Source organism: Gymnoscopelus microlampas, assembly GCF_963454915.1.
Source record: "Gymnoscopelus microlampas genome assembly, chromosome: 2".
NCBI classification, from domain to species: domain Eukaryota; kingdom Metazoa; phylum Chordata; class Actinopteri; order Myctophiformes; family Myctophidae; genus Gymnoscopelus; species Gymnoscopelus microlampas.
In genome coordinates, this window is record NC_139939.1 from 3,937,235 (window position 1) to 3,965,115 (window position 27,881).

The 27,881-nt window shown below is 43.7% G+C and overlaps 1 protein-coding gene, 1 long non-coding RNA gene and 1 pseudogene across 3 annotated transcripts in view; 2 read left to right on the plus strand and 1 right to left on the minus strand.

Moving 5' to 3' along the window:
* Positions 1 to 1,784: 1,784 nt before the first annotated feature.
* LOC311036281 (putative GTP-binding protein 6) lies at positions 1,785 to 3,365 on the plus strand (the record flags this gene model as incomplete). The annotated part of the gene is made up of 1 exon (XM_084044876.1): positions 1,785 to 3,365. The coding sequence occupies one exon, from the start codon at positions 1,785 to 1,787 to the stop codon at positions 3,363 to 3,365; it is 1,581 nt and encodes a 526-aa protein (XP_083901002.1).
* Positions 3,366 to 19,847: 16,482 nt separating this feature from the next.
* LOC311056341 lies at positions 19,848 to 21,775 on the minus strand. The gene is made up of 3 exons (XR_014601869.1): positions 21,386 to 21,775; positions 21,020 to 21,099; positions 19,848 to 20,066 (listed from the first exon to the last, which is right to left on the minus strand). It is a non-coding gene; the product is annotated as an uncharacterized lncRNA (long non-coding RNA).
* A 1,192-nt stretch (positions 21,776 to 22,967) lies between these two features.
* LOC311036533 overlaps positions 22,968 to 27,881 on the plus strand; it is a 102,968-nt pseudogene continuing 98,054 nt past the window's right edge. Inside the window, exons 1-4 of the transcript in view lie at positions 22,968 to 23,048; positions 25,719 to 25,873; positions 26,224 to 26,353; positions 27,530 to 27,628. The product of the transcript in view is annotated as an uncharacterized misc_RNA (transcript). The remainder of the gene's footprint in view (positions 23,049 to 25,718; positions 25,874 to 26,223; positions 26,354 to 27,529; positions 27,629 to 27,881) is intronic.

Consider the following 27,881-nt stretch of genomic DNA (forward strand, 5'->3'; position numbering starts at 1 on the left):
TCTGATTGTGACTGTTTTGTGGTAACCGGTCTTAGGTTTACGTTTCTTTCTGGTGCAGAAGATCATGTTGTGATCAGATATGCCACAGGTAGAAACACCACTATTTAGGATTTTTTCCTTATCGTCTCCGCATGGTCCACTTTAGCTAAACATTCATCAAGTCTATCATAGAAATCAGTCTGGGTAGGAGGTCTGTATATGGTACCGACTAGCACAGGTTTGGTATGTTTAAAAATGATCTCGACCCACACAGCTTCAATGTTTTCATCCATCAGGTCTTCCCGAAGGATGCAGACATTGTCAGTATGAACATACATGCAAACACCACCCCCGTTTCTGTTCCTATCTTTTCTGAAGAGTTTGTAGTTTTCAATCTCAATCACAGAATCAGTTTCTCAGCCACCTTGGACACTACAGGTAGGATACTTATGGGCCTATAATTTGCCACATTTGTCTGGTCACCAGCCTTAAAAATTGGTGTTACAATCGCGTTTTTCCAGATACTTGGAAAAGTGCATTGCCTAATATGATCCTTTACTCTGGTGCCAGCTTGCCTCTGTGAACATGCATCCTACCAAAGCTAGTCTCTGCATCATTGTGTTGCTTAATGGTTCCTTGTTTTTTTGTTTTTGTTTTTTCCTTTATTGTCATGTAGTGTATTCTGTCCTCCCTTTTTGGTGTTAGTCTTGTATATCCCTTAAATAATTTGGGAAATTATTTTCCTGTTTTTTGATATTCCCTATATTTGTAATTCTGAGTAATTCTACAGGGACTATAGATGTTCTGAAAATAGAAATATTGAACCTTGAAATTCTGACTAACTTCAGACCCAGACAGGCCACTAAGAATACAATTGGTTAAGAAGAACAAGTAACCATAGATATGTTTTTAATTGTTTTTAACTGGTTTGACCTACGGGCATACAAATAAAGTAAAATAAATGTATATATATATCTGTGCAAAGGTAGGCCTTTTGCCAGCTCACTCAGGGGAGATGTGTCACACCTGTTGTGTCACAAGTGGGGGTGGCTGACACTGGCCATTTCCTGATAAAAGCACAGACTGTTTGTGTATGATCATGACCTGATTAAGATATATAAGATCGAAACGTTGTCCAAATAAAGAAAGTCTTCTTGTACCAAATCCGGTGTGTGCGGGCTCCATCCATTTTTATACTGTCTGTGTACAGAGACAAGAGTGTCCTCAGCTGCCGCTGTGACCTAATCATAATCAGGCAGACAATGGACAAGGAGCAGTGGAAACAACAGGAGATGTTGGACAGGTGAGACCAGTGGTGGAAGAAGAACTCACATTTTGTACTTAAGTAAAAGTAGTAATTCCGGAATGCAGAAATACTCTGTTACAAGTAAATGTCTGGTATTCAAAATGTACGTCAAATAATTGTAGTGGAGTACTAAAGGCAACATTAGCCTCTGAGATGTAGTGGAGTAGAAGTACAAAATGTAATACTCAAGCACAGTTTAAGTACCTCAATTGTACTTAAGTACAGTAGGCTACTTGAGTAAATGTACTAGTTACTTTAACCACTGTAGCACATGACTATCACACTGAAAAACGACTTGCTTCATTCTTTAGGAAAAGGTGATTTAAATGAAGTTGTCTCCTGCACATGAACATTTCTTCAACCAATGATAACTAAACAAACCACATCTAAACGAGTGACATCATTGCTGATGTCACTGGTTTGGTCCTGTGACATCCGGAATGAACGGGTCGGGAACAGGCATTGATGGCTGGACGTAAAGAAGAAGACTACAGGTCTGATGAGAGGCTTTTTGTTGCAGAATGTGAGGTTATTGAGTCCAGTTCAGAGGTCACTCTGCAGGACTGCTCACCATGCAGCTATTACTGCTGCTGGAAGCAGGCTGCAGAGAGTGGTTCTCCCCACACAGTGCAGACACGTGACCTTCTCTGCCTGCAAGCTGAGCGCCCGCGGCGGCTTCAGTGGAGGGAGGCGGTTTGGTGACGATGAAGAAGAAGAAGATGATGATGAAGAAGACATGGAGGACAGTGAGGTGGAGAAGCTGTTCCTGCAGCAGGACCCCACGGCGGCTCTGGCCGACGGACAACACAGGATCTTCATCGTTCACCCTGACGTCAAGTGGGGCAACATGAAGCAGCACCTGACCACAGCGGAGCTGATGGTGGCTGAGGCTGAGGGTCTGGTGAACACCCTGGAGAACTGGAGTGTGGTGGACAAGATCATCCTCTCCACCAAGACACCAGAGAAGAAGAGGATATTTGGCAAGGGGAACTTCCAGACACTCACAGAGAGAATAAGACAAACCCCCGGGATCACGGCCGTGTTTGTCAACGTGGAACGCCTGTCCCCCTCGTCAGAGAGAGACTTTGAAGAGGCGTGGGGCGTGAAGGTGTTTGACAGGTACTCGGTGGTTCTGCACATCTTCCGCTGCAACGCCCGAACCAAGGAGGCCAGGTTACAGATCTCTCTGGCCGAGATCCCCCTGCTCAGATCACGACTCAGAAATGAACTTGCAGATTTGGACCAGCAGGGTGGAGGCTCACGCTACATCGGGGGCTCAGGCGAGACACTGATGGAGGTGCAGCAGAGGCTGCTGAAGGAGCGGGAACTGAAGATCCGCTCGGCTCTGGAGCGTCTGCGGAGGAAGAGACATCTGCTGCGCTCGCACCGCAAGCACAAAGAGTTCCCCACCGTGTCCGTCATGGGCTACACCAACTGTGGGAAGACGACGCTGATCAAGGCGCTGACGGGCGACGGCGCCCTCCAGCCCAGGAACCAGCTGTTTGCCACGCTGGACGTCACGGTGCACGCGGGCACGCTGCCCAGCCACATGACCGTCCTGTTCGTGGACACCATCGGCTTCCTGTCCCAGCTGCCCCACCAGCTCATCGACTCCTTCTCGGCCACCCTGGACGATGTCAAGCACTCCGACCTCATCGTTCACGTGCGGGACATCAGCCACCCAGAGACGGTCAACCAGAAGGTGAACGTTCTAAACGTGTTGAGGAACATGCAGGTCCCCGACAAGCTGATGAACTCCATGATCGAGGTCCACAACAAAGTGGACCTCGTTGAAGGCTACCAGCCTGCAGAAGCCAACGTTGTCCCCATATCTGCCTTGAAAGAGCAGGGCTTGGATGAGCTGAAGAGAACCGTTGAAGAGGAAATAGTCAAAGCCACAGGAAAACAAATTCTGGACCTGAGAGTTGACCTCAGCACCCCCCAGTTAAGTTGGCTGTACAAGGAGGCCACGGTGCAGGAGGTGGACATTCTCACAGAAGAAGAAGGCTGGGCCGTGGTCAAGGTGCTGATCGGTGTGGCTGCTTATGGACGCTACAGGAAGCTGTTCCCTCACAGATAACAATGGACACACAGCGGTGCGTTCAGCCCATCACGCCGCCGTCCGGGGCTTTGTCAGATACGGCTGGAGGTGGAGTTGGAGGGTGACCGCTTTTGTCGTTTTATTCAACTCTGTGAATAAAACAGGGCTGTCTGTGTACAGAGACAAGAATGCCCTCAGCCACTATGCTGCTGCCGGAGCTGTGACGGGAGGCCTTTTCAGATTCAACCTCGGCCTGAGGGGATTGGTGGCAGGAACCATCATAGGAGCCACTATGGGACTGCCTGCAGGAGCGCTGATTATCGGCATGCAGTCACTGTCCGGAGAAAGCGCCTGCAGCTGCCTGGTGAACTGATTGGTGATCTTTCATTAGATACAGGTAATTAAAGACTTGAAATCAGTGCATAAAACACATGATCACCTTTATTGCAACAATATAGTATTGCCTTTTTAACCCTTCGAACGTGGTTCTCGAAGTGGGGTCTGGAGACCCGCAGGGGTCCTTGAGGGGGTTCCAGGGGTTAAATTGTTGATCCAAATGGACCATTACAGGTCTGTAAGTGGGCACAGCAGTGGTGAACAGGCTGGTCAGCGGGTTGAAATGGATGGTCTAGTGGTTGTCTGCCGGGGTCAGGAGTGTGACCACACAGGTCTCCAGCTCCAGAGCCATGACTTGGCTACTCTATGGGTGAGTGACGAGACATTTTAACTCACTTGCCTTCCAATTTACTTGGTAAATGACTTGAATAAATAGCACAGCTTATTCTGCGATGGTACATTCATACCTATAACATCCTCCTCTCCATTATATTATCACCTAATCACAGTTATTTTAGATAATCACATATATTTTTGCATAATCGTTTCCATGTTGAAACATTTTCAAACATTTCAAAAGGAGTGGAAATAGTTGATCTACAAGCTGTGAACTATGTAGATCAGCTGTTTCCACTGTTTTAACACATTTTAAGTATAACATTATTAAACTAGAAAATGTGCTCCTCGGAGCACAGGTCCGCCAGTACTGTTCCTGATTAATCCTGTCTTACCTCACTTCAAAAGATATAAATTATCTTTTGAAGTGACACACTTTATAGGTCTCTATTTCATCATGCGTCTCGCTAGCCAATCAAAGCACACCCTTTCAACATATTTTCACGTGTCACGTGAAGCTTGACCAATGTTAGCTTGGTGGACACACGGAAGGACGAGAACGAAAACATAGTCTCCTGGCGGAGACAATATGGCCTGTTTTCGCCAAAGTACATTTTTTATTTTGATTATTAGTCATCGTCACTCATGTCTTTGTATATTTAAGTTATTTTTGATATCTGCCACGTGCAAATTTTGTTTACAAAACACGAAAGCTAAACAAATGTTTTCAAATGTCCAATGCCATAAACACAATTAAATTCATGGCTTCGTTATAATCACACTCATATAACACAAACCGCCAACAGCAGTTTAAGATGTGAAATAAACACTCTAGCTGTGTATGGACCTTCATGCACCAGGTTGTCACCAACTGAAATGTCTACCTGCTCTTCAGGGATGTCTGCTGCAAGTCAGTCTGAACAACCATGCAAGAGCCAGGTCTGAGGGCAAGCCACATAATCCAGGTACTGGATCAGTTTTTCTGAAACATTTTCATGTCAAGGACCCCCAAATTATTGTATTTGACCTAGGGTACAAATATTGTTGTACCCTAGGTCAAAAATAGTCAAATGTTCATATTGTTTGAATACTTTTAAACAGCAGATCTACAAGCTCACAACGTGTTGCGTCTATTTTCAAACAACCAATGTTTATGGGGTTGGGGTTAGGGTTAGTGGTTAATCAGATTTGTATGCTATATTATTAAGTCGTTTTGCTAGGGACTCCCTGGACCCTCGTCAAGAACCCCTGGGGGTCCCCGGATCCCACTATGAGAACCAGTACTGTAGATGCTGCAGTGGGGTCATCTGTGGAGAGGTTGGTCCGACCACCCCTCCCCTACCATCCCTGGACCCTCAGCACTCCAGGAAGTGACTCTGCAGAACCTCAGGTAAAAAAAAAAATGATTCATTAAATTAAAATGAATAAAAGAGGGTGCTGATGGCCTAGCGGTTAAGGTGCATCCCACATAGAGGCCATCCGGCTCAGCTCGGCGCCTGTTCCTCCCTCTCCCTCCCCCTCCCTTGGATCGGCGCCATGTACCTCCCTCCCCTCCTTCCCCTTCCTCCCAGCGCCCCCCCCCCTCTCCATGGGAGGCATGCGTTAATCCGACAGACCTTTTCTCCGACTATGTGGCATCCGCGTGCGGTTAGGGTTAGGGTGCGGGTTTGGTTCGGGTTTACTGTTTAATGTCGGACCTCCCTCGGATCAACTCCACGCGTCTCCCTCCCCCCTCCTCAGTGGTAAACTAGAAAATGTGCTCCTCGGAGCACAGGTCTCCGCCAGTACTGTTCCTGATTAATCCTGTCTTACCTCACTTCAAAAGATATAAATGATCTTTTGAAGTGACACACCTATTTATAGGTCTCTATTTCATCATGCGTCTCGCTAGTAGCCTGATTATCAGACTGAAGCTGCGTGGAGCTTCAGTCTGAAATTGGCTGCACTGTAGTGGATTCCTTGGGGGAGGGGATTAGCATTTCCCTAAACCAATCACAAGAGATCCAAGGATCCGCCTACATGTGACGTCCTGTGAAGGCGACACGGGTGCACACATTAGTGCGCATGCGTGGATAACATAAAAACAACAACACTAATAGTTACGAGAGATAAGGAGAATTAAACAACACAATGGCGACAACACAAAGAGAGATAGAGAAGACATGCCGTCTATGTTATAAAAATGTGGAATTTAAGGGCAGCATATCTAATACAAGGTCATTATTTAGCGGGGAGAAACCCTTAAATGAACGTTTTAAGGACATAGGCGTCCTTCTCCCATGTAAACCCGGCATCTTTTCTGGGAGGATTTGTAAGGCATGTTTTAATGCACTTATCAGGGTTGAAGGGTCCATAAGTACTCTTAATAAATGGAAGCATGAGCATAACGTTGTGGTGGCGGAAAGAAACGACGGAGGGGACAAGAGGGGTCGTGACACGCCAACGAAGACGCCACGTAAAAAGAAACTTTGTAAAAGTCTCTACCCAGAATCTCGTGTCAGTACGACGGAGGTAAGCTAACAGAACACACTGTCATGCTGAAACGTGTCAATAACACAACATATTTGACTGTAGTTTAGCTGTTATCAAGCTCCATTGAGCTGTGAAAGGTCTGGCTATGTGAGCCTGTTGTTGACTAGTGCTGTAATTAAGGTTTGGAGGCCAGCCTTTCTTGGGATACTAGGCTTTCACTATTCTTCCGCCGTATTTGCCAGTTCTGGCCTAACCGCGTGGTCACTTTTTATGAAATTCGGCAATATGGTAGAGGGCTATGCCAAACGGCGAAAACCCAAAACTCACAACCATTGGCCAAAGGGTGGCGCTGTAGCACTCAATTGAAATATGCCAACTTTGAACAGGTACAACTCATGCCCTGTTTGACCCACAGCCATGAAACTTCGATGCACACATGAGTCTCCTCATGCCTAACAACTTTCACTGTTTGACTTTTGACCTCTGACCTTTAGATCTCCCACCATTTCGAATTCTATGAAAAGCAGTAAAAAGCAGTAAAAATCAAACTCCTCCTGGGATTTTTGAGCAATCTGTACGAAACTGTCTACACATGAACTTTGGACCAATGCCGACAGACGTGAGCAAGCGGATTTTCCATAAGTGAAAACGTTAAGCTTTTATAAGCCAATGAAAATTGCAGTTTTATGACAATTATTCATCTGCCCCTAACACATACATGCAGACTCGCATTTGTTTGACACTTTGCAATATTGTAGAAGGTCATTCCAAGTATCACTGATACCAATCTTACTCCAATTGGTCAAAGGGGGGCGCTATAGCAATTTTTTGAAAATGCAAACTTTAAACAGGCAAAAGTCATGCCTCGTTTGGCCGACAGCCGTTAAACCTGCTTACACATGTGCCTTGACTCATGAGGAACACATGTATCACTTTGACCAGTAAGCTCTGCCCTTAGATTGTCTGCAATTTTGAGCAGTTTGAAAAACATTTAAATCCAGGATTTCTGAGCAATTTGCATGAAAGTGTGTCATGTGTGTGAACTCCCTTTTCACTGGTTCGGGTCTGTTGGCCCAATGGCTTAATCATCTGCCTTGATACCACAGGGTCGCCGGTTCAAATCCCACGCCATGCAGACTTCAACTCAATGCATTGTACACAACATGATTGTATCAATGAATAAACATGCAATTGATAAATGAAATGCTTATTGAGAGTAGTTATTTTCAATATATGACGTACTTCATTCCCTCTTTTGTTTTGTTTTGTTGGATTCTCCTTTTTCACTGACTAAGGCTGTGGATTGAATAGCTTGATCAATACACTGTTAGTCTCATGTGCCAGGGGTCCATGGTTCAAACCCCACTCGTCACAGTTTACATTTAAATTGCATTGTACAAAACATGACCCTGTTAATTCAGACATGTGCAATTTGATGCATGTTCACTTCTTCTCTCTCTCTCTCTCTCTCTCTCTCTCTCTCTCTCTGCCTCTCTCTGCCTCTCTCTCTCTCTCTCTCTGCCTCTCTCTCTCTCTCTCTCTCCCTCTGCCTCTCTCTCTCTGCCTCTCTCTCTCTCTCTCTCTCTCTCTCTCTCTCTCTCTCTCTCTCTCTGCCTCTCTCTCTAGGGTTAGGGTATTCTTACCCTTTATAGCATGCAACTCTTAAGGCCAGACCGCACCAATGCAACTAGTCACAACAGTTTTAGCCCACACCAATGCAACTCCTTTCAACTGCCATTGGGGATCCTTTTTTAAGGATGACATTGTTGTGATTTTTGAAATTGCCAATAAAAGTATTTCATTCTATTCAGGTCTTATGGGTGCCCTCAAACCTGTGATGCAACTAGTTATTGACAAGGAGTGCCAGAGTCTCTGCCATCGAAGTGAGGGTTTCATGCTGTGGAAGAGTTCCCCAGAAGAATTGAAGAAATTCTCCTTGCACAACCTTAGGGAGGATTTTGAGAAGATGGCACCATTCATGTTCTCTGTGATCTGCACCATATCGGGAATGAAAACCAACCATGCCTGTGCTGCTGCTGCCATTGCCCTTCGAGGGAGAGAGAGCCATCTCTCAGCCTTTGCGTACTATATCAACAGTGTACTGCAGTACGGTGGTGCCAAGAAAGCAGTCTTTGAGCGTTTGAGCAGGATGGGGATCACCACCACACATGCCAATGCTGTCCTCAAACAACAAGCCATGTCAGCGCTCTGTGGAGAAGACCTACACAAGCTAAAAGCTAAAACAGAAACACCTGCCACAGCACAGGAGAGCATAGAAGAGCCAATTACTGGCAGTTTTCAGAGTCAGTCAGAATCCGAAATGGGCAGTTTTCAGATTCAGCAATTGTCAGAATCAGAGATATCTGACCTGGGTATAGGTTTTCTAGCATTGGATGATGCTGACGACATAACCCCAACCCTCCCATTGTCTCCTCTACATCCTACTCCTTGTAAAGAGGACACCATGCCAGCTCCAACCCTCCTGTGGTCTCCTCCACATCCTACTCCTTGTAAAGAGGACACCATGCCAGCTCCAACCCTCCTGCTGTCTCCACATCCTACTCCACTTGCTGCTTGTAAAGAGGGCACCATGCCAGCTCCAACCCTCCTGCTGTCTCCACATCCTACTCCACTTGCTGCTTGTAAAGAGGGCACCATGCCAGCTCCAACCCTCCTGCTCTCTCCTCCACATCCTACTCCTCCTGCTGTATGTGAAGAGGCAACATCTAGTCTCCCACACAGCATACCACCCTCTTATTCTGTCATATTCGACAATCTTGATTTTTTTTGTACATGTACACCATCAAACAACTACTATCCAGAATAAATCCGTTCACTGGACCCACCATGCTGTAGTGGAGGACAGAGTCCCATTGCATCATCTCAGTGAAGAAAAGCCACTCATCAATCTTAAGGACTATGACCTTGCCAACTCTCTGCCTGATGTTCAGACCCAGAAAATCATGCGTCGGGACTTTATTGTTCTTGCCACCAGGGTTATCTGCAAACATCTGGCAGCATTCAAGTCTTTCTCCTCAGTGGTGGTTCATCACATACCCCATCAGTATTCTGACCAGATGTCAAAGCCATCCACCTCAGTAAGTTGAAATACTTATTTACATATCGCTTAAAACATACATATATATCCCCCCTATTAAACTTTTATTAAAGTCCAGAGTCCAGACCTTTGAATATGCCCACTTATCCAGTCTGATGTCAGGCAACCACCATGCTTGGGTTAGACTCTTCGCACTTCAGTGAGTGGACTGATTGGAAATAATTTTACAATTCAGTCTGATATCAGGCTAGGAAACGTCAAGACTAAATACAAAGATATATATATATCGTGTTACATTATCTCACTGTGTTTCTCACCCCTGGCCCTCACCCGCCCCTCTGTCTTTCTCTTTGATTTCAGCATCCAATGGGACTTCTTTTAAAGAACGAGAACGTCACATCAGATCTTGTTCAGATTCTGCAGCACATACAGAAAGAGTAAGTTGTTAAACATGGCCTACCAGCACACTGCTTCTCAATGTTTGGTCCCCTACAGGTCTTTAACACCGAGATTGTACAATGGAACCAATTGGACCACAAGAGTCCATTTGAGTAAATTTGTTTGAGTTAAATATGTGCAGAGAATTTTACATTCCGCACTAACATTTTCAGTGTTACTTTCACTGAGCAGCATTGTGCATTTTGTGAAAATATGTACACTCAATGTAATGTTAAAAACTTGTAAGGGTCCTTGGTGGTTGGTCTCTCTCTCTCTCTCTCGCTCTCTCTATACTGTGTGTGTGTGTGTGTGTGTGTGTGTGTGTGTGTGTGTGTGTGTGTGTGTGTGTGTGTGTGTGTGTGTGTGTGTGTCTCAATTAATGTACAAGAGAATATTCTCATATATTTTTTTGCACAAGGGGGCTTAAGCACAAGCCCTATTTTATACTGCTGGAAAAGGAATTGTGATAAGATTATTGAAAACGTTCGGTTACGCTGTAACCTTTGTTCTCTGAGTGAAGAGACTATCTCTCCACCCAACATATTTCATATGTATGGGGAATGACCCCACCTCGCATAGAACGTGGATATTTCTTTAAGACACACCAGTCCTACTGGCACGCCCAGCCCTATATAAGGCCCGGCTGTGCGTGATTACACTGGTTTTACTTTGATCGACACCGCTGACGAGCGACATCTAGGTGGAGAGATAGTCTCTTCACTCAGAGAACAAAGGTTACAGCATAACCGAACGTTCTCTATCGTATCGAGACTATCTCTCCACCCAACATATTTCATATGTATGGGGAACTCTGTAAGACACCTCGTGAGGAAGCGAAGCAGTCCCAGACCCCTAGAGCCAACACCAGCGGGCTACGACCTAGCACACACTGACGTTAAAATATTTTCCAATTATGTCCAATTTAAAATATTTACAAGTATGTACAATTAGCATATTTCCAATTATGTACATTTTACAATATGTACAGTACAAGTATGTACAATTTTAAAATATTTACAACTATGTACAATTTTAAAATATTTACAACTATGTACAATTTTACAATATTTACAACTATGTACAATTTTAAAATATTTACAACTATGTACAATTTATAATATGTACAAGTATGTACAATGTAGAATATTTACAAGTATGTACAACTGAAAATATGTACAACCCCTGGGGCGGCCGGACAGCCAGACGCCATCCGCCGCTAAATGCCCGGGCGCAAGGCGCTACCCAGAGCCCGGCCCCGCAAGACGCTAAGGCCAGTGACCACAGGGGTGAAGGGCCGCTCAAGCCGGCCCGCCAGACGCAAGGCCGACTTGACTGGTGAAGGTGACAGTGACACCTACCGCTGAGCCGTACGCAAGACCGACTCCCCAAAGGGAGCGGATGCCGCCACGTTCAGCCGGTAGAACCGGGTGAATGTCGATGGAGTCGACCATGTTGCTGCTGTGCAGATCTCTGACAGCGACGCACCATTCCATAGAGCCCAGGAGGCCGCCATCCCACGGGTGGAGTGTGCCCGCACACCAAGCGGCACTGGTACTCCTGCCTGCGTGTATGCCTGCTGGATCACTTCTGTGATCCAGTGGGACAGTCTGGCCTTCGATAGCGGTCTACCCATGCACTCCTGCTTAAAGCACACGAAGAGCTGGTCCGTTACTCTGTGGGCACATGTGGCCCTGATGTATGACTCCAGTGCCCTAACAGGGCAGAGAGGGGACCGATTCTGTCCCCGTACTCCATCTGTCTGTATGTCAAAGAGAGGACCGAGCTCGATCACCTGGTTGAGATGTGCCTCTGAGATTACTTTGGGGAGAAAGGCCGGGTTGGGACGTAACACTACTCCTCCATCGTCCGGCCTAAACCTGCAAAGCTCCTCATGGACTGACAGAGCTTGCAACTCCCCTATTCTTTTTGCCGACGTGACCGCCAACAAGAATGCTGTCTTGAGTGACAGCCATTTTAGACTCGCTGACTCCAGGGGTTCGAAGGGGGCTCGTTGTAGAGCCTCCAGGACCAATCCCAGGTCCCAAGGTGGAACCAGTGGGGCCCTAGCCCGAGCTCTGAGTCTCCGGGCGCCCTTCAGGAAGAGTGTAACCAGGTTACAGCATTCTGCAGGAAGCCTGCACTCCCCTACACGGGCAGCCTTGATGGCAGCCACCATACCCCTAAGGGTTGAAAAAGCTTTTCCTTTGTCCAACTGATCCTGCAGGAAAAGCAGGATCTCTCGTGACCCACACAAGAGTGGGTCTGCTTGGTGCTCCCGACACCATAGCTCAAAAAGCCCCCATCTGTATGAGTATATGGCCCTTGTAGATGGAGCTCTTGCCCCTTGCAGGGTTCGCACCACCGTGTGTGGCAGACCCATTGCCAGAAGGCCGGCCCTCTCAGGGTCCAGGCCCAGAGCCGAAGTCCCTGCTTCCTGGGAAAGGGGTGACAGGCTCTGTGACGGGCTGAGGGGACAAGGGGGAGAGCCGGATTCCTGCTGGCGTCAGGACGAAGGCGACGTCCCTCGGGGGCCTCTGCCCCGAGCTCTGCCACCACGCCGACCGCCGCGCCTTCGACTACTCTGCCTAGAGGCATCCAATATAGTCCTCAGGTCGTCCGAGAGCCCCTGAGGGTTCCCATCCTGCTCCCTGCCCGCAGCCGCTGGTGTCCTATGCACACCCCTGCGGCGGCCGAAGGAACCGGAGACTTCCTGTGCACATCTACGGGCTTCCTGAGCTCGTTGCAGCAAGACACTGGCTCCTTCGCCAAACATGGCCGATGGCTCAACGGGCAGCTTCATCAGACAGGCTCGGTCCTCCTGCTGCAGCCTGGACTGGGACAGCAGCAGATGGCGCCTCACCGACCAGAGAGCAGCCAGCGCCTTGCCCGCTGCCGCTGCCTGTTCTTTGAACAGCTTGGGGAGTATGCACGCTAGTTGCTGTAGCTCTTCAATAAGGTCGGGGCTATTCTCGTCCCCCAAGCACCGTGTGAGCTGGCGCTGGTATAGTGACAGAATAGCCCCTGTGTTAGCTAGCCGCGTCTGGACCGCCATGGCTCCGTGCATCTTGGCCAGTAAGGCCTCCATCACCCTACAGTTCTTACTGGGGGCACCTGCCACGCCCAGAATAGATTTTGAGGGCAAGATCAATGCGGCCAAGGTCCTGTCCACAGGGGGCAGCCGGTCACAACCGATGTTCCCCCCATCCTTGGTAGCAGCAAGTAGCCTGCCCTCTTTGGAGAGGCGGAAGGGCTGGGAGGGGTCAGCCCACTGCCCCCGGATCAACCTCTCGAAATCTTCAAGGATAGGCACTGAGAAGGGAGGTGCTGCAGCCTCCCCGATGTCGTCGAAGAGGGAGGGGGCAGAGACTTCTGCTGAGGTAACAATCCCCAGGGTCCTCGATGCCCTTTCTACCAGACCCTGAATGATGGGGGACAACGGAGTGCGCTCATCGCCCTCTTCATCCTCTGTATCCTGTGGCTGGGCAGAGGGAATGGCCTCCTCATCTAGGACTGATACGACATCAATCTCCTCATCCTCGTCGTCTTCGTCAGCCTCTTCCGACCAACCTACACCAGGCAGGGCGAGTAACTGGGGGGGGGGGCATAGCCCGAGCTTGGCTCCCCCAGCTCTGTCTCCCTGGGACGCTTAGTCTGCCGGGCTGGAGTGGGCACGGCTGGCTTTTGTCCTCCAAACAATAGGCACCTAGCCTCCCTAGCCCTAACTGGTAAAATGAAGCAATTCATACAGGAGGCGGGATCCTTACGAGCTGCTATGGCTCCGGGGGCATACGCACCCCACATGCAGCACAAGAGAAGCCGCCTGCTGTCGCCATCTCCAGCCTCTTTATTTATTTATTTATAAAGAAATATATATATGTATATATGTATATAAGTAAATGTATATATACATATATATCTACACATACATATATATATATATATATATATATATATATATATATATATATATATATATATATATATATATATATATATACATATATCTACACACCCATATATGTGTATCTATTATATAAATATATATTCTCTATTTCTTCTCTTCTGTTTGGCCGTGCTTAGAATAGGGATTTATAGGAATTGAGCAATTTGCCCCAATTTATCCGGCTTGCATTACCTAATCAAGGCAATAGCCGGTACCCTAAGACCCTGGTACGGGGCTCCAGCCTCAGCCTGGAGCTCCCCAAACACTTCCTGCTTCTGTGTTGTGAAACGCGCACCACAATGCAGAGTCGCACCTATGTGTAGCCGGCTCCGCCGTACAACACACCATATATGGTGCGCCCCGCTTGGCCCCCGGCAGTATGAATGCTCTCCGTTGGTATCACCAGCGAAACTACGCCACAGCCGCGTAAACCGACACAGTCGGCGATACACTGTATAGCGCGCAATGACTGTCCAGGGGATCCCTGGCCAACCAGCGTGTTCTGTCTAGTGCCACTGCCACCAGCTCCACAGACAGAACTCCGCCACGAACGCGTGAACCGACACGATCGGTAATACGCCGTATAGCGGGCTATAATGGCCACCCAGGGTATATTTTGGCAGACCACCAGCGCGCCCCGTCAAGTGTTCCCACTGACGAGACTCCGCCACGAGCGCGTGAACCGGCCTCGCCGGTAATGCGCCGTATAGCGGGTATAATGGCTGCCCCCTTTGTTATGTTTGCAAACAGACCACCAGCGCGCCCCGTCAAGTGTTCCCACTGACGAGACTCCGCCACGAACGCGTGAACCGGCCTCGCCGGTAATACGCCGTATAGCGGGTATAATGGCTGTTTTAAGTGTGTTTAATCAGACCACCAGCGCGCCCCGTCAAGTGTTCCCACTGACGAGACTCCACGCCACGAACGCGTGAACCGACCTAGCCGGTGATACGCCGTATAGCAGGCTATTAGTGACTGCACACTTACTTACTTTGTTTGTTTGGACTACACACAAGCGGTGACAGCAACCCCGAGAGGAGCGCCTTGACACCGGCTCTCTGACTGCACCTTGCAGTGGATTTCAGCGGCTGCCAACCCGTGAGTAGTTTCTTCTAAAAATGTGATAATAATATTTTTTTCTTTTTTTCTTAAACAAAGATACTGTTGTTTTCTGCTCCTAAGACCACGCTCTTGACTGCTTGGTGGAGATCAAAAAATCAGTGTAATCACGCACAGCCGGGCCTTATATAGGGCTGGGCGTGCCAGTAGGACTGGTGTGTCTTAAAGAAATATCCACGTTCTATGCGAGGTGGGGTCATTCCCCATACATATGAAATATGTTGGGTGGAGAGATAGTCTCGATACGATAGAGAACATCCGTTCTACAAGTTCACAATGCATTGCAATGTATCTCATTGTGATGCGTTGTGAGCTTGTAGATCTGCTATTTTAGATGTATTGTTTATTTTATTAAAATATTTGCTTTTGCTTTACAATCAATTCAATTGATTAGTTTGATTAATTTACCTAAATGTGCTATATCTTAATGTATCTTTGTATCATTGAACTCATGCATTTTACTATTTGCCTGGGCATAGGTATGTGCCAAGCACCCCTGATGGATCTACTCCAATATTAGTTGGAGGCGACAGGCTTACTGAGGCAGATAGTCGGAATGTCCAGTGGGCCTTCGCAAATGGTGGAAGTATAAAAGATAGACTGGAAGACCTGCTATTCATGTTTCTTGACTGGCATGCTGTTAAAAACTTGTATGAAGTGAGTGGTAAACAATAAGGATACAGTATAGGAAATGTGACGGCTAAATGCCCCTTTACATTTTATTGATGATAATCCAGTTTCTTATTTTCCTTGCCTGTAAGGATATGGTGTGCATGGTCATGTCCAACCAGTTCGGTTGAAGAAGTTCCAACCAGTTTGGTTGAAGAAGTTCAGGGTGAACAAGTTCTGGGTCTGTTGAATTTGTTGAATTAAATAATATGTTGTTGAATTAAATAATATAATAATTTGAGAAGTAAATAAAAATCTTTTTATGCATGCTGCATGCTGCTTCCTATCTTTTGAAACTTCAGTTGTTTGACAATAATGTTGTCAAAAACACATACCAATATAAGTTGTGTAATTGCGTACTATGTTATGCTTCAGATCCATCACAGTATATTTTTTAAGGAAGGATCGGCTCGGGACCATGGGACACTGTGTGCCAACATGAACAGAATGAAGTGCAGCAATGCCAAGGCGGGACCACACAAGGCATACAACCCCTACAAGGAGGTGGTCAAGAAAGACACTGCAGCACTCCTTCTGGCAGCTACAATGTAGCTGTCAGAAGCTACGTAGCTGTGTACAATGGAGCACTTGGGCCTGAAGAACGCAGATGGTAATGAAAATAATGTTGACTTCATGTGAATGAATTACAATACACGTAAATACTGTGATCAGTGTCACTGAAATGTAATTAAACCTTTTGGTACATAAGGAAAAGAAAAAAAAAATACTAAGAAAGCTTTGTCCAAATACATTTCACATGTATTATAGCTTGAGTTCCCCTTTAACTTAATTAGAATGTCTCATTCAAACCCATGAATGCTTATGTAATACCTATAGCGGTTAAGAGGTGCACGCCAATATGTGGCCTTCGTCAGGAACCTGACGAAGGCCACATATTAAATTATGTTGGGATCATCAAGACGGTGTGGGGCCCTTCTCCATGTGCACCCACATGCATGCACAATACCTATAACACAATGTGCTTTACATATTTCCACAGATGTTCCTGCCGGTCTGATACCTGATGGGGTGTTACAGGGCACAGAAGAGGAGAAGAGGACCTCTACAACACTGTTGCAGAGGTCATCGACTCATTTGCCTTGTTTAAAGACCTAGATGCAGCAGATGGTCTTAGAGAGCCACCAAAGAAAACAACGTTTCCCTGTAGAGCAGCCGGTTGTATAAAGGTGTACATGTATGCCAAGACACGCTCAAGGCATGAGTTAGATAAACATGCACTAACACATGATAATAGCACCATGACAGAGCCCAGTTGTCCGACTAATTCAGATCATGTGAAGGAACACTCAGAAGCCAGGCTCAGGTTTGGGTTATTCTTGGCTGACATGCAGGATGCTGTAAAAGAGGGAGATGGAGAAAGGCTCATGCACCTGTACAGGATGGCTTTGTTGTACTACAAGGTCTATGGACACACTCACTATGCTTACAGTACACTGCTTCTCACTGTACAGCTCAAAGCCACCTTGTCTCCACGGATGGCACATTCAGTGACATGGAACAGATTCTTTAATAGGAAGGGAGGAAAGGGGAGGAACATTCCTTTAGATCTTCACATAGAGCATCTAAATAATATTTTAAAATCATTTTTAAAAGGTGTAGGTCCAAACCTGACTGACAGCACTGCCTTAAGGATCAGTAAGTCCCTTGCCGTTCTTAGAGACCTAATAGACAATGTTGACCAAGAGATAGGGATGACTAGTCCATCTGGATATCACAAGAATAGCAGAGAAGATGAGGACATCTTAGCTCTTGTTGAACTCTCCATGGAGACGGGGCTTTTCAAGAAATGTCCAGGTAGAGAGCACACAGCCTTCCCAGCCTTTAATAAATATCTCTTCTCCAAGCTCAATTACAGTGAGTTGTGGCAATGGATGAAGAGCAAGCTAAATGAATTTAGCATGGTACACATCTAAGATGTGAAAAATTGTATCTCCAGTCCAAATGCCTTTTTTTGTTTTTGTTGTAGGACAGCATCATGCAAACAGCCGCCCTACAAGCTCATGTCCAAAATGGTCCATCAGGTTGAAAATGTATCTGTATTTAACCAATACATTATTAACAAGAGCTTGTGACTAAATAACTACCCTTGAGGATTTGTTTTAGTGTGTTCTATTGAAATGCAGCCGTTTTGAACATACAAGGTGTCTAATATATATGTCTTTAAAAAAGTATAGGCATGTTTGTCCAAACCACGTACAATGTGTCGATGCTTCACATGTCTTCAGCATTGATAAATAAATGCAGCCATATCCACAGTACATTTCTTCAGTTATCATTTATTCACTTTCAAGTGTACATTCAGGTCTTACTTTTAAGCAGTGCTGGAAAATTACTAAGTATAATGTATTCAAGTACTTTTACTTCAACTCCACATGTCAGAGGCAAATGTTGTACAAATGTTTTACTCTGATATAATTATTTGAAAACTTTTGATACTACGGTAGTTACTTTGTAGATATTTATATACATTAACCACTTGAGTGAGGCCTTTTCAAACTCTAGTTTATATATATACTTTTACATTTCAAAATGTGTGGGACATTCTGTATTGAGTACTAACACTTGTACTTTAACTCAAGTACATTTTGAATACCAGACTTATAATTGTTGCAGAATATGTGGTATTGCTTCTTTCACTTGAGTGAAAAATCGTACTTCTTCCATCACTGATTTTTAGAACACTCACAATGTGATACAGGGTGATGCAGGTCTAGAAGACCCTTGAAAACAAGTTAAGGAATATGGCTGAGTGATATGGACTCAAATAGCACAATAATCACCCAAACCTCTTGATATTGTGGCAATATTTTACATATAAAATAATTTAACAAAAAGCTAAAAAGGCCAATCTACAAACTCCAGCGCATCAGAGCGTTGTGAGCTTGTAGATTGGCTATTTTAGATCATTGATAGATCATTGATAGCATAACATGGGGCTTTAATAGTTAAAAACAGAAAGACGCTTATGCCATGTCACAATATCCAAGACACATTCTAGTCTCATATCAGAATATTGACATAATCTAAATATATTGCCCAGTCCCTTTCCAACTTTCAAATTATATCTGGGAGGGAAAAAAGGATAAAACGTGTGTGTATATTGACTGATTACAACAACATTTTACAAATAATTATTGGGACACTGTTTTAGTGTACAACATTCATTTCAATCAAGCATCATCATCAGAGTTGTTACCGAGCACCTCAGAAACATCACCAGCATCATCAATGTCAAAGTAACCCATGAAATCGAGATCGGGCTCCAACAATCTCTCTTCCTGGAAGCTGAACTGATCTAGGACTATGTCTTCAAAGACATCAGCAATGATCTTAAGGATCTCTTCAGCATGCTGCAGTTTAAAAACAGGAATGTTGTCCATAATGTAACCAACATCAAATATATACTGACATTTTTCAACAACAGCCTCAATCAACTCAGTACTGAAACCTGAGCATGCTGACCTGTCAGTGTAGAGACATGTGTCTTTTACCAGCGTTGACCTGAAGTCCTCTAGCAAGTCCCTTATCAAGTTTCTCTGGGATGGCTCTACCTCTCTACACTTTGTAGGAATGGAAACAACTTCTTCAGTTATTTCATAGATGGGTCGAGGTACTGCACATTCCCCTGAGTCACAGGTACAAGCTAAATGACAAAATGTACAACACAGATGGCCAGGCTCAATGTTGGTTGGGTTGCTTTCGAAATAGCCATATAGTGTTTTCCTTATACAACCCTGTTTCTGGTTTATCAGGTCTCTGACAGATTTGTCAACATGCACATACTGTTTGGTGTGATAGATGACTGCATGTGCATTTAAACCATTTCTACCAGCTCTGCCTATTTGCTGAACAAGGTCCTCAGCATCTTCTGGTGCACCAAACATCACAACATGTTCAATGTTGTGACCCATTCCTAATGACATCGTGGCAACGACAACTCTACACTTCCCATCACCATTAAATGAAGCAAACACATGTTTTCTGTTTGCTTCCAGTGTACCACTGTGGAAAATTTCTATGATTAGGTTATCTGGCTGTTTGTCTTTCTCAACCCAAGCACTGTCCCCAAGCTCTTTCTTAAGGTAACCATACACTTTCCCAATGGCTTTTAGAGTACGGCAATAAATGATGATGGGTGACATCGACTGTCCTTTATCCAATACCTCCTTTACAACCCAATGAAGACACTTAAGGTTGGTGGTTGCTGGCACGTGACACAATCCTAATCTGATATTTGGGCGATTTGGGCTAACAGTCACTTCTGTTACACTCTTCATGTTGAGTTTCTCTCTCACATGGCGCCGGGACTTCAAATCAGCAGATGCCGTCAATGCCAGCACAGGTGTACCTGAAAACATCAGAAAATAAATTATGTTTTAGCCAATAACCTAACTGTTTTTATAATACAGATTTCTTTGTCAACAGGGGCCATAGAGCAGATGAAAAAAATATATAAAGTTGATCATTAATCGTGCACATGCAATTTGTCACGCACAGGATGGCCATGTTGTGTGTATGCTCTGTGCTCACATGTAGCATGTGCACACAACACTTGGCTGCTGTGGGGAGAGGACATTGCTTGTTGGGGGAGGCTGTGGGGGAGGACAATGATTGTTCTGACGCCTGGTCTAGTTAGGTGTGGTTTACAAAGTGGTCTGAAGGCCTGTACTGACTTAATCAACCACTTTGCACATCTATGGCTTTTGTTCTAACCAGGGTGTCGGTGAGACTCTTCCTGCCTCTCAGCAAGGCACCAACACACAGCACAGCCAGAGTGTCTGTATTGTATTGTACTCTTTGTTCTCTCACCCCTAACTATTTAGAATAGGAACAATGTCCAATTTTCAGTACTTTTACTTCTACTCCACTACATCTCAGAGGCAAACGTTGTACTTTTACTCCACCACATTTATTTGAAAACTTTAGTTAGTACTTACTTTGCATATTTTGATTATTATTACAGAACATCCATTAAACACTTCAGCCCTACATACATTTCAGCCATTTCAAAATAGCAGATCTACAAGCTCAAACTGCATCGCGATGCGATGCATTGTGAGCTTGTAGATCTGCTATTTTCAAAAGATTCTTATTACATTGGAAAACCTGACATTTTCAGGTTTTGGGACATTCTGCACAATGAGTACTGGGACATTCTGCATAATGAGTACTTTCGACTTTTGGTACTTTAAGTACATTTTGAATTCCTGACTTTAACTTGTAATAGAGTATTTCTATATTGCAGTATTGATACTTTTACTAAAAATGTGAGTACTTTGTCTACCATTGGTGTTAACATACCTTCATTGGTGAGAGACCGGAGCTCTTGCAGTCTTCCAAAGCACTCTCGAAAGGCTGGATCTCCATTCTGGCCCTCTCCCCTTTAGAACATAAAAAAGCAGCAGGAAAAAAAAAAAAATAGTGATATGGGTGCTGATTGACAAATAAAAAAATAGTACAGTGGGACTGTGTGGCAAAATGGAAAGTAATTGGATTAGTTAACTACATTGTAAATGGTGTCAGAACAAAACTTGATCATCAAAAGGCAAATCCATGACTCCAAAATTGTACAATTTAGCAATCTATAGATACATAATGTTTTATCCAACTTTCACTTAGACACCAGGTGCTTTAAATACATTATCTTAATCTTCCCATGGTACTTACCATTTGTATGTCATGTGGACTTCATCCACGACGATACCAAACAGCTTCTCTCTGTAGATTTCAGAGTTCAGCATGTTCCTCCATTTATCTTTCTGTATCCATGCCTCTGGTGTACCGAAAACAAGCAAGCAGTTGCCGTTTAATATGTCACTGTCGTTGTGCACACCGATCTGCATCGCCGTTAAATCAATCTTCGCCGCTTCCTTGATCTGGTCCTCCATTAACGCGAGTAATGGAGAAATAATAATCAATATCTTATTACCCATACCCATCTCCTCGAGTACTAGAGGTATGAGTTGGTAGATAAGGCTCTTGCCAAATCCAGTGGGAAGAACACAAAAAACATCGCCCTTTTGAATGAATGCCTTCAAAGCTGTGAGTTGTTCTGATTTCAAAGTAATTGATACTTTCAATCTTTTTAAAACAGCCTCGATAGCAGCGTCAATCTTATTTGTAGCCATTGTAGTCGTTCTACTTCTCCCTCTTCCGTAAACAACTACAGGTTGTTGTGTCGCAGGCTAGTGAGTGTCACACAGATTGACAACGCCCCGTGGCGCTGATTGGCTTGTCGTTAGACCCATAGATATATATAAAGGCTAGATGACTCACCCGCGCTGCTGGCCAATGGAGTACGACGTCGCCACATGGCGGCCATCTTGGGACGGTCATTCATAACATTATGTCTATGGTGCATATACTTTGAAATAACCATAGCGTGCTCAATTTTCATCCGATTTTCAAACGGTTTGGTGTTTTGTAAACACCAAAGATGTAGTTATGATATTATTGTATTTTTAAAAAAAACATGATTATAATTATAAGTATGCAGTATCATAACTACATCTTTGGTGTTTACAAAACACCAAACCGTTTGAAAATCGGATGAAAATTGAGCACGCTATGGTTATTTCAAAGTATATGCACCATAGACATAATGTTATGAGTGACCGTCGCAAGATGGCCGCGGTTGAGCTACGCTTGCGCCGCCCCTTGAGCCATCTAGCCTTTATATATATCTATGGTTAGACCCACCTCTTCGGTATCTCTTCGATCGCGACAAGCCATAGGCTGACATTATAATGCCAGACCAAGAGGAGCTCACTCAGAGAGTGGGCGGGGTCTATGGTCAGGAACCAGGCTATCTCGCTAGCCAATCAAAGCACACCCTTTCAACATATTGTCACGTGTCACGTGAAGCTTGACCAATCTTAGCTTGGTGGACACACGGAAGGACGAGAACGAAAACATAGTCTCCTGGCGGAGACAAAAATTGCATTTGTGCTGGAGACCCAGGTTAAAATCTGTGTAGAACAGGGAAGTTACATAGTGCAGCTTTAAGTATTAAAAGTGTTAACACACCATTTTGATCAGATTGACAGATTAGACCTATACTTGTATGTATTAATATACACTAATATTTGTGTTCTTCCACCCCCCACTCCCATGTTCTTTGTTTCTTTAGCTGAACACCTTGGACCATAGCTTGGTCATTCAACATATGAAAAGGACAGCACCTGAAAGTAACTGTTGTTTCAACTAGCCTTCGACTGCTGTCAGGTGGGTAGACAGACAGACAGGATGGATGGATAGTCCTACATTTCTGATGTCCCCCTACTGGGACAGGGGCCGACAGAGAGGAGGACACACCAGTCACCTGGCCCTGGTTTGACCCAATACACGAGGTTATCGGTAAACCAGAGTTCCCAGAGACTGGGTGGGACCGCATCAAGGACCTCTTCGACCGGGAAAAGACACACAGCGGTACCCAGAGGAAGTGACCGACGTGATAAAGAGTGGTTTGGCTGCAGCATTAGCAGGGATGATCTATGGGGGCCTGCCGGCCGCACGTCACGCAAGGCAGAGGTTCATTCAACTCAGCCAGGCTGAAATCTATAGCAGGAAGTAGTTGTGAATGGGTGGCAAGTTATTTCCAACTTCCTGACAAGTTTCCCTTTTTCGGTACATTCAGCCCATAACGCCGCCGTCCGTCAGATCTGTCATATATATGTCAGGACAGCAGAGTCACTGCCCATCTTTCGTCGCAGGCTGAAAACCCAACCTCTTCAGGAAACACTACCCTTCCTCTTTGCCTGGCCTACTTGTTGTTAACTAGTTGTACGAACGCTTGTTTTATTGTTGTATTGTTTTATTGGATCTTGTTTAGTCGATACAATTATTTGTTTTAGCTCCTGCTCATTTGACTTTGCTATTTTGTCTCATCTGTGTAAGGAAATAGGTAGCTGATATATTGCACTTTTACCTTAGCGCTTGGTATACTCTTGGCTGCTTGTTTTTGCAGGAAATGCACTTAAGACTTCTGGTGATTAGTATTTTTTTTACTTTTTTTTTTAGTTTTCGTTCCCTACCTATGTTGCATGCACTTATTGTAAGTCGCTTTGGATAAAAGCGTCTGCTAAATGACTGTAATGTAATGTAATGTATGCACAGACTCAGTGAACACAGTTTTGTGATTAAAAAAAAGGCTGCCATAGGCAGACCTGGCTCCCAAGAAAAGAGTGCACATACAATGAGGTAGAAACCGAGCTACACTTCCTAACCACTTGCCCACTGTACCAAGACATGAGAGACACACACTTTACACAGATTACAATCACCCAAGAAGAGTTTGAAAACATGACAAAAAACTCTCATATCTGCTGGGTGAAGAACAACAATGTGCAAACACAGCAGCAAGATGTGTGAGCTGTTGTGAGAGGAGAAGGATGTGTAATGGAATATTATTTCTGCACTGTCTGCACTGATTGATCTTGATATATAGATATACTGTAAATACAAACAGAGCAACTAACTTTATATACATTGAATACTTTGCAGCTATTTGTCCAAAAGGTTTTATACAAAGTGAAGTGAATGCAAAACATTGAAATAGTGATGCCATTTGATGACAATTGATGCCAAAACTGATTCAAAAGTTTTTCCAACGTTAACTTTTCCTACTGTAGGTGGATGTGAAACTTTTTCTGACAGCAAATGTAACATTTGTTTGGTTTTAGTTTTTTATAAGTTGCAATGTAACACAGCTCTGTTTACACATTTATTTTTTCCCATTTAATTGTACCTACATTGTTTTTTTTTATAGTTTTGTTCCACTTTTGCTTTGGCAATATACATGTGTATTTCCTCATGCCAATAAGGACTTTGAATTGAATTGATTTGCATTGCGAGAGAGAAAGAACCCTTTCATCAAGCTGATTGTCAGAGAATGGCTGAATCAACTAAAACGGTGATTGAATCACAGAGAAAGACAGAGCACATAGCACATCATGAACCTCAGTTCAGACATTGAGGCTTGAGGACTTGACCGAACGGAGGAGCTGTTATAATTACTCCAAAACTTTTGAGAAGCTGAACATTTCTTCTACCCTACACAGGATAAGTCAAGTAAGGCACATTGTCTTGGTTTTCCTTTTGACATTTCTGAGTGAATTGTATAAATATAAATATATATATATATAAATATATATATATATATATATATATATATATATATATATATATATATATATATATATATATAAATATATATATATATATATATATGATTTATTATTACAGATCTTCAAGCTCACAACGCCTTGCGATGTGATGCATTGTGACCTTGTAGATCAGCTACTTTTGAAAGATTTTGACCAGTTGTTAAAACCTTTGAAAAAATTACATTTTGATAAAAATAAACATTTTGACTACAGGAATTTTACTTGTAACAGAGTATTTCTACATTGTGGTATTGGTACTTTTACTTAAGTATAACATCTGAGTACTTCCACTGACAGATAAGTTATGTCCGCATTTGCAACATTGTTTAGCTTGTTTAGTCTGCCTCCAATTGTCAGTTTATATATTTCATTCCAATGGTTCTATGTTATGGGTTGAAGTCCAACAAATATTACAAAGTGCTTATTGCAGAATAATTACGGTATGTAACTTAAAATGTTACTATTATTTAAGTAACAACCATTAATAACAATAACTGCAATATTATCTATAGTTGGGTTTTACCTCAACCTACTTCAGACTTTTATAAAAGTTTAATAAACCACTTTAAATGTGACGTCCCTATTTTGGGCATGTCATTGTAGAGGGACATTTTCAAACATTTTCATAACATTTAAAAAATGACCAAAATGTTCGAAAACATTTAGATTTACAAGCTCACAAGCCTCGGGATGTGACATGAGTGACATGTGAGCGCGAAGATTGGCTATTTTCGCTATTCTCCGTACACTGAAGTATATACAGGTCTTAAGTGGTTAAAGGGAGGACGTCTCATTTTGGAATGAAACCTCATGTGTTTTTCTTGTTATGTCTGCAGGTCGGGCGTAAAGGACAGCAGCAACCACTAGACTTTGAAGCAGGTGACAGAGGAGTGTTTCGCTATCAGAGAGCCCTGCACCGCCCTCCCTCTAAGGAAGCAAAAATGGCCTCCATCAATGTCCCAGTCAAATATGGGGAGCTCATTGTCCTGGGGTATGAAACGCCAATGTATTAATATGAATCGAATTGATCATGTTCACACTACTGCCATGTTGCTCATCATTAGAAATGAACAAATAATTGATGTATATATCATATAATCTGACCAGGTTGATCTAGTGATTATTTTATAATGCCATGTAATAAAAGTAAAAGACACAATCTCTCTACACTAGAATGAGCAAGGCTTTAGTGGATTACTTACAACAAATAATGTTATGAATAGCATTCACTTTTGAGTAAAGCAATTCTATAAAAATGAAGGTATATGCACTGCCCACACATTGCTTGCAGTGCTTTATTAACCACAGTGTTCCCACCACTGTTTCATCTTCTCTTCACAGGTACAATGGCCTCCTGCCCAACGGGGACGAGGCCAGGACGAAAAGCCACTTCGCTTTGTTTCAGAGACCCATGGCCAACGGTGTGAAACCAAGCACTGTACACATGGACTGTAATCCACAGACAGCTAAGGTACAGATCAGATCAGTGGTGGAAGAAGTACGCTACTCAGATTTGGGACTTGAGGAAAAGTAACAATACCACAGTGTAAAAAGAATACTTACTGTTCCAGTAAAAGTCCTGCAGTCAAAATCGTACTCAAATTCAAAAGTATCAGCATCAAAATAATATTTATAGTTTCAAAATGCAGAATAGCCATTTCAGAATCATACAGTACATCATGTTATCGAACAATAACTATTGATTAAACCCTTGCATTGTGTTAGAAACTTAGTGACATTTTTTTTCTCCCCACCTCATAGCTGACATGTTATGCATTCATATCCATGTAAACACCATTTAAAATATTATTTTGGGTTAGGGTTAAGGTTAAATATAGCTTCATCAATTATAAAACATTTAAAATGAACTCATTACATTTCCTATAATGGAGACAATGGATAATGATGTTAACTGGCTATAATAGACTCATATTAGAACACACTCACATCCGTCCATTTGTCACATCCGTCCATTCCTTCTACCAGTGTCGAGAGCGTCATTCCTAAGTTGTGTTAGAAAGCATTGTTGTTGAAAAGACGGAGATATCCGTCAATGGCGGTGAACGGTTGGATTTGAAATGGCGGAAATATCCGTCCATGGCAGGGAATGTGTTAACTGAAATTGTGATAATTAATGCTGTTGCGTTAGAGATGTAAAGGATACTTTTTACCTATTTAAACTTGAAAATTGGTAAAAAAAATACCCTTACACCCTAACCCTAACGCAAAAAGCCCTATTTTAAACTTCATATATTCAAAAAGCACCCTTGTTGAAGCTTGAAGATCTTGCTTGTATATTGACATTTTTTCATGTTTTAATTCTGATTTCTAGAGATTCGGGCCGCTCCATGGTGTCCCTCACACTCTACGCCACACCACCGATCCGATTTCAATACAGCAATGCCTTGATATTAAAAAGAAAATCTACTTTTTGTTTTAATGTCTTCTTTTGAAGTATTTTTTTTAAAAGCATACACTTTTGAATACTCAAGTATCTTTTTTTCTCCATTACTTTAACTCAAGTACAAATTTGACAGAGCAACTTTCACTTGTAGTTGAGTAATCTATGCTTTGACTCAAGTACTGAGGTTGAGTCCTTTGTCCATCACTGGTGGTTTCTAACAGTGAACTTCTCTGTGTTCCATAGGCTATCAGCAGCATGGACCAGCACAGCGTATACTCTCTCTCCCAAAGCTCCACGGTCGTGGTGGAATACGCTCCTGACAGAAATATGGACCTGTTTCAGGTCTGTAGGATCCATTATGCACACATTATGTTTTGCACTATAGACCAGCTATTTGTTGGCCGTGAGGATATTGCAAGTGGGCCCTCAAATAATTGCCAAAACACTAAGATTATATTGATAATATAACCAATAAATACACCAATAAATAGGAACTTAAAGTATACTACGTTAGTTACCACTGATCCAAGGTGGAACAAAATCGATGGATTGATCAATAAAATAAACATGCTCTGCTCTGAAAATGCATGCTATA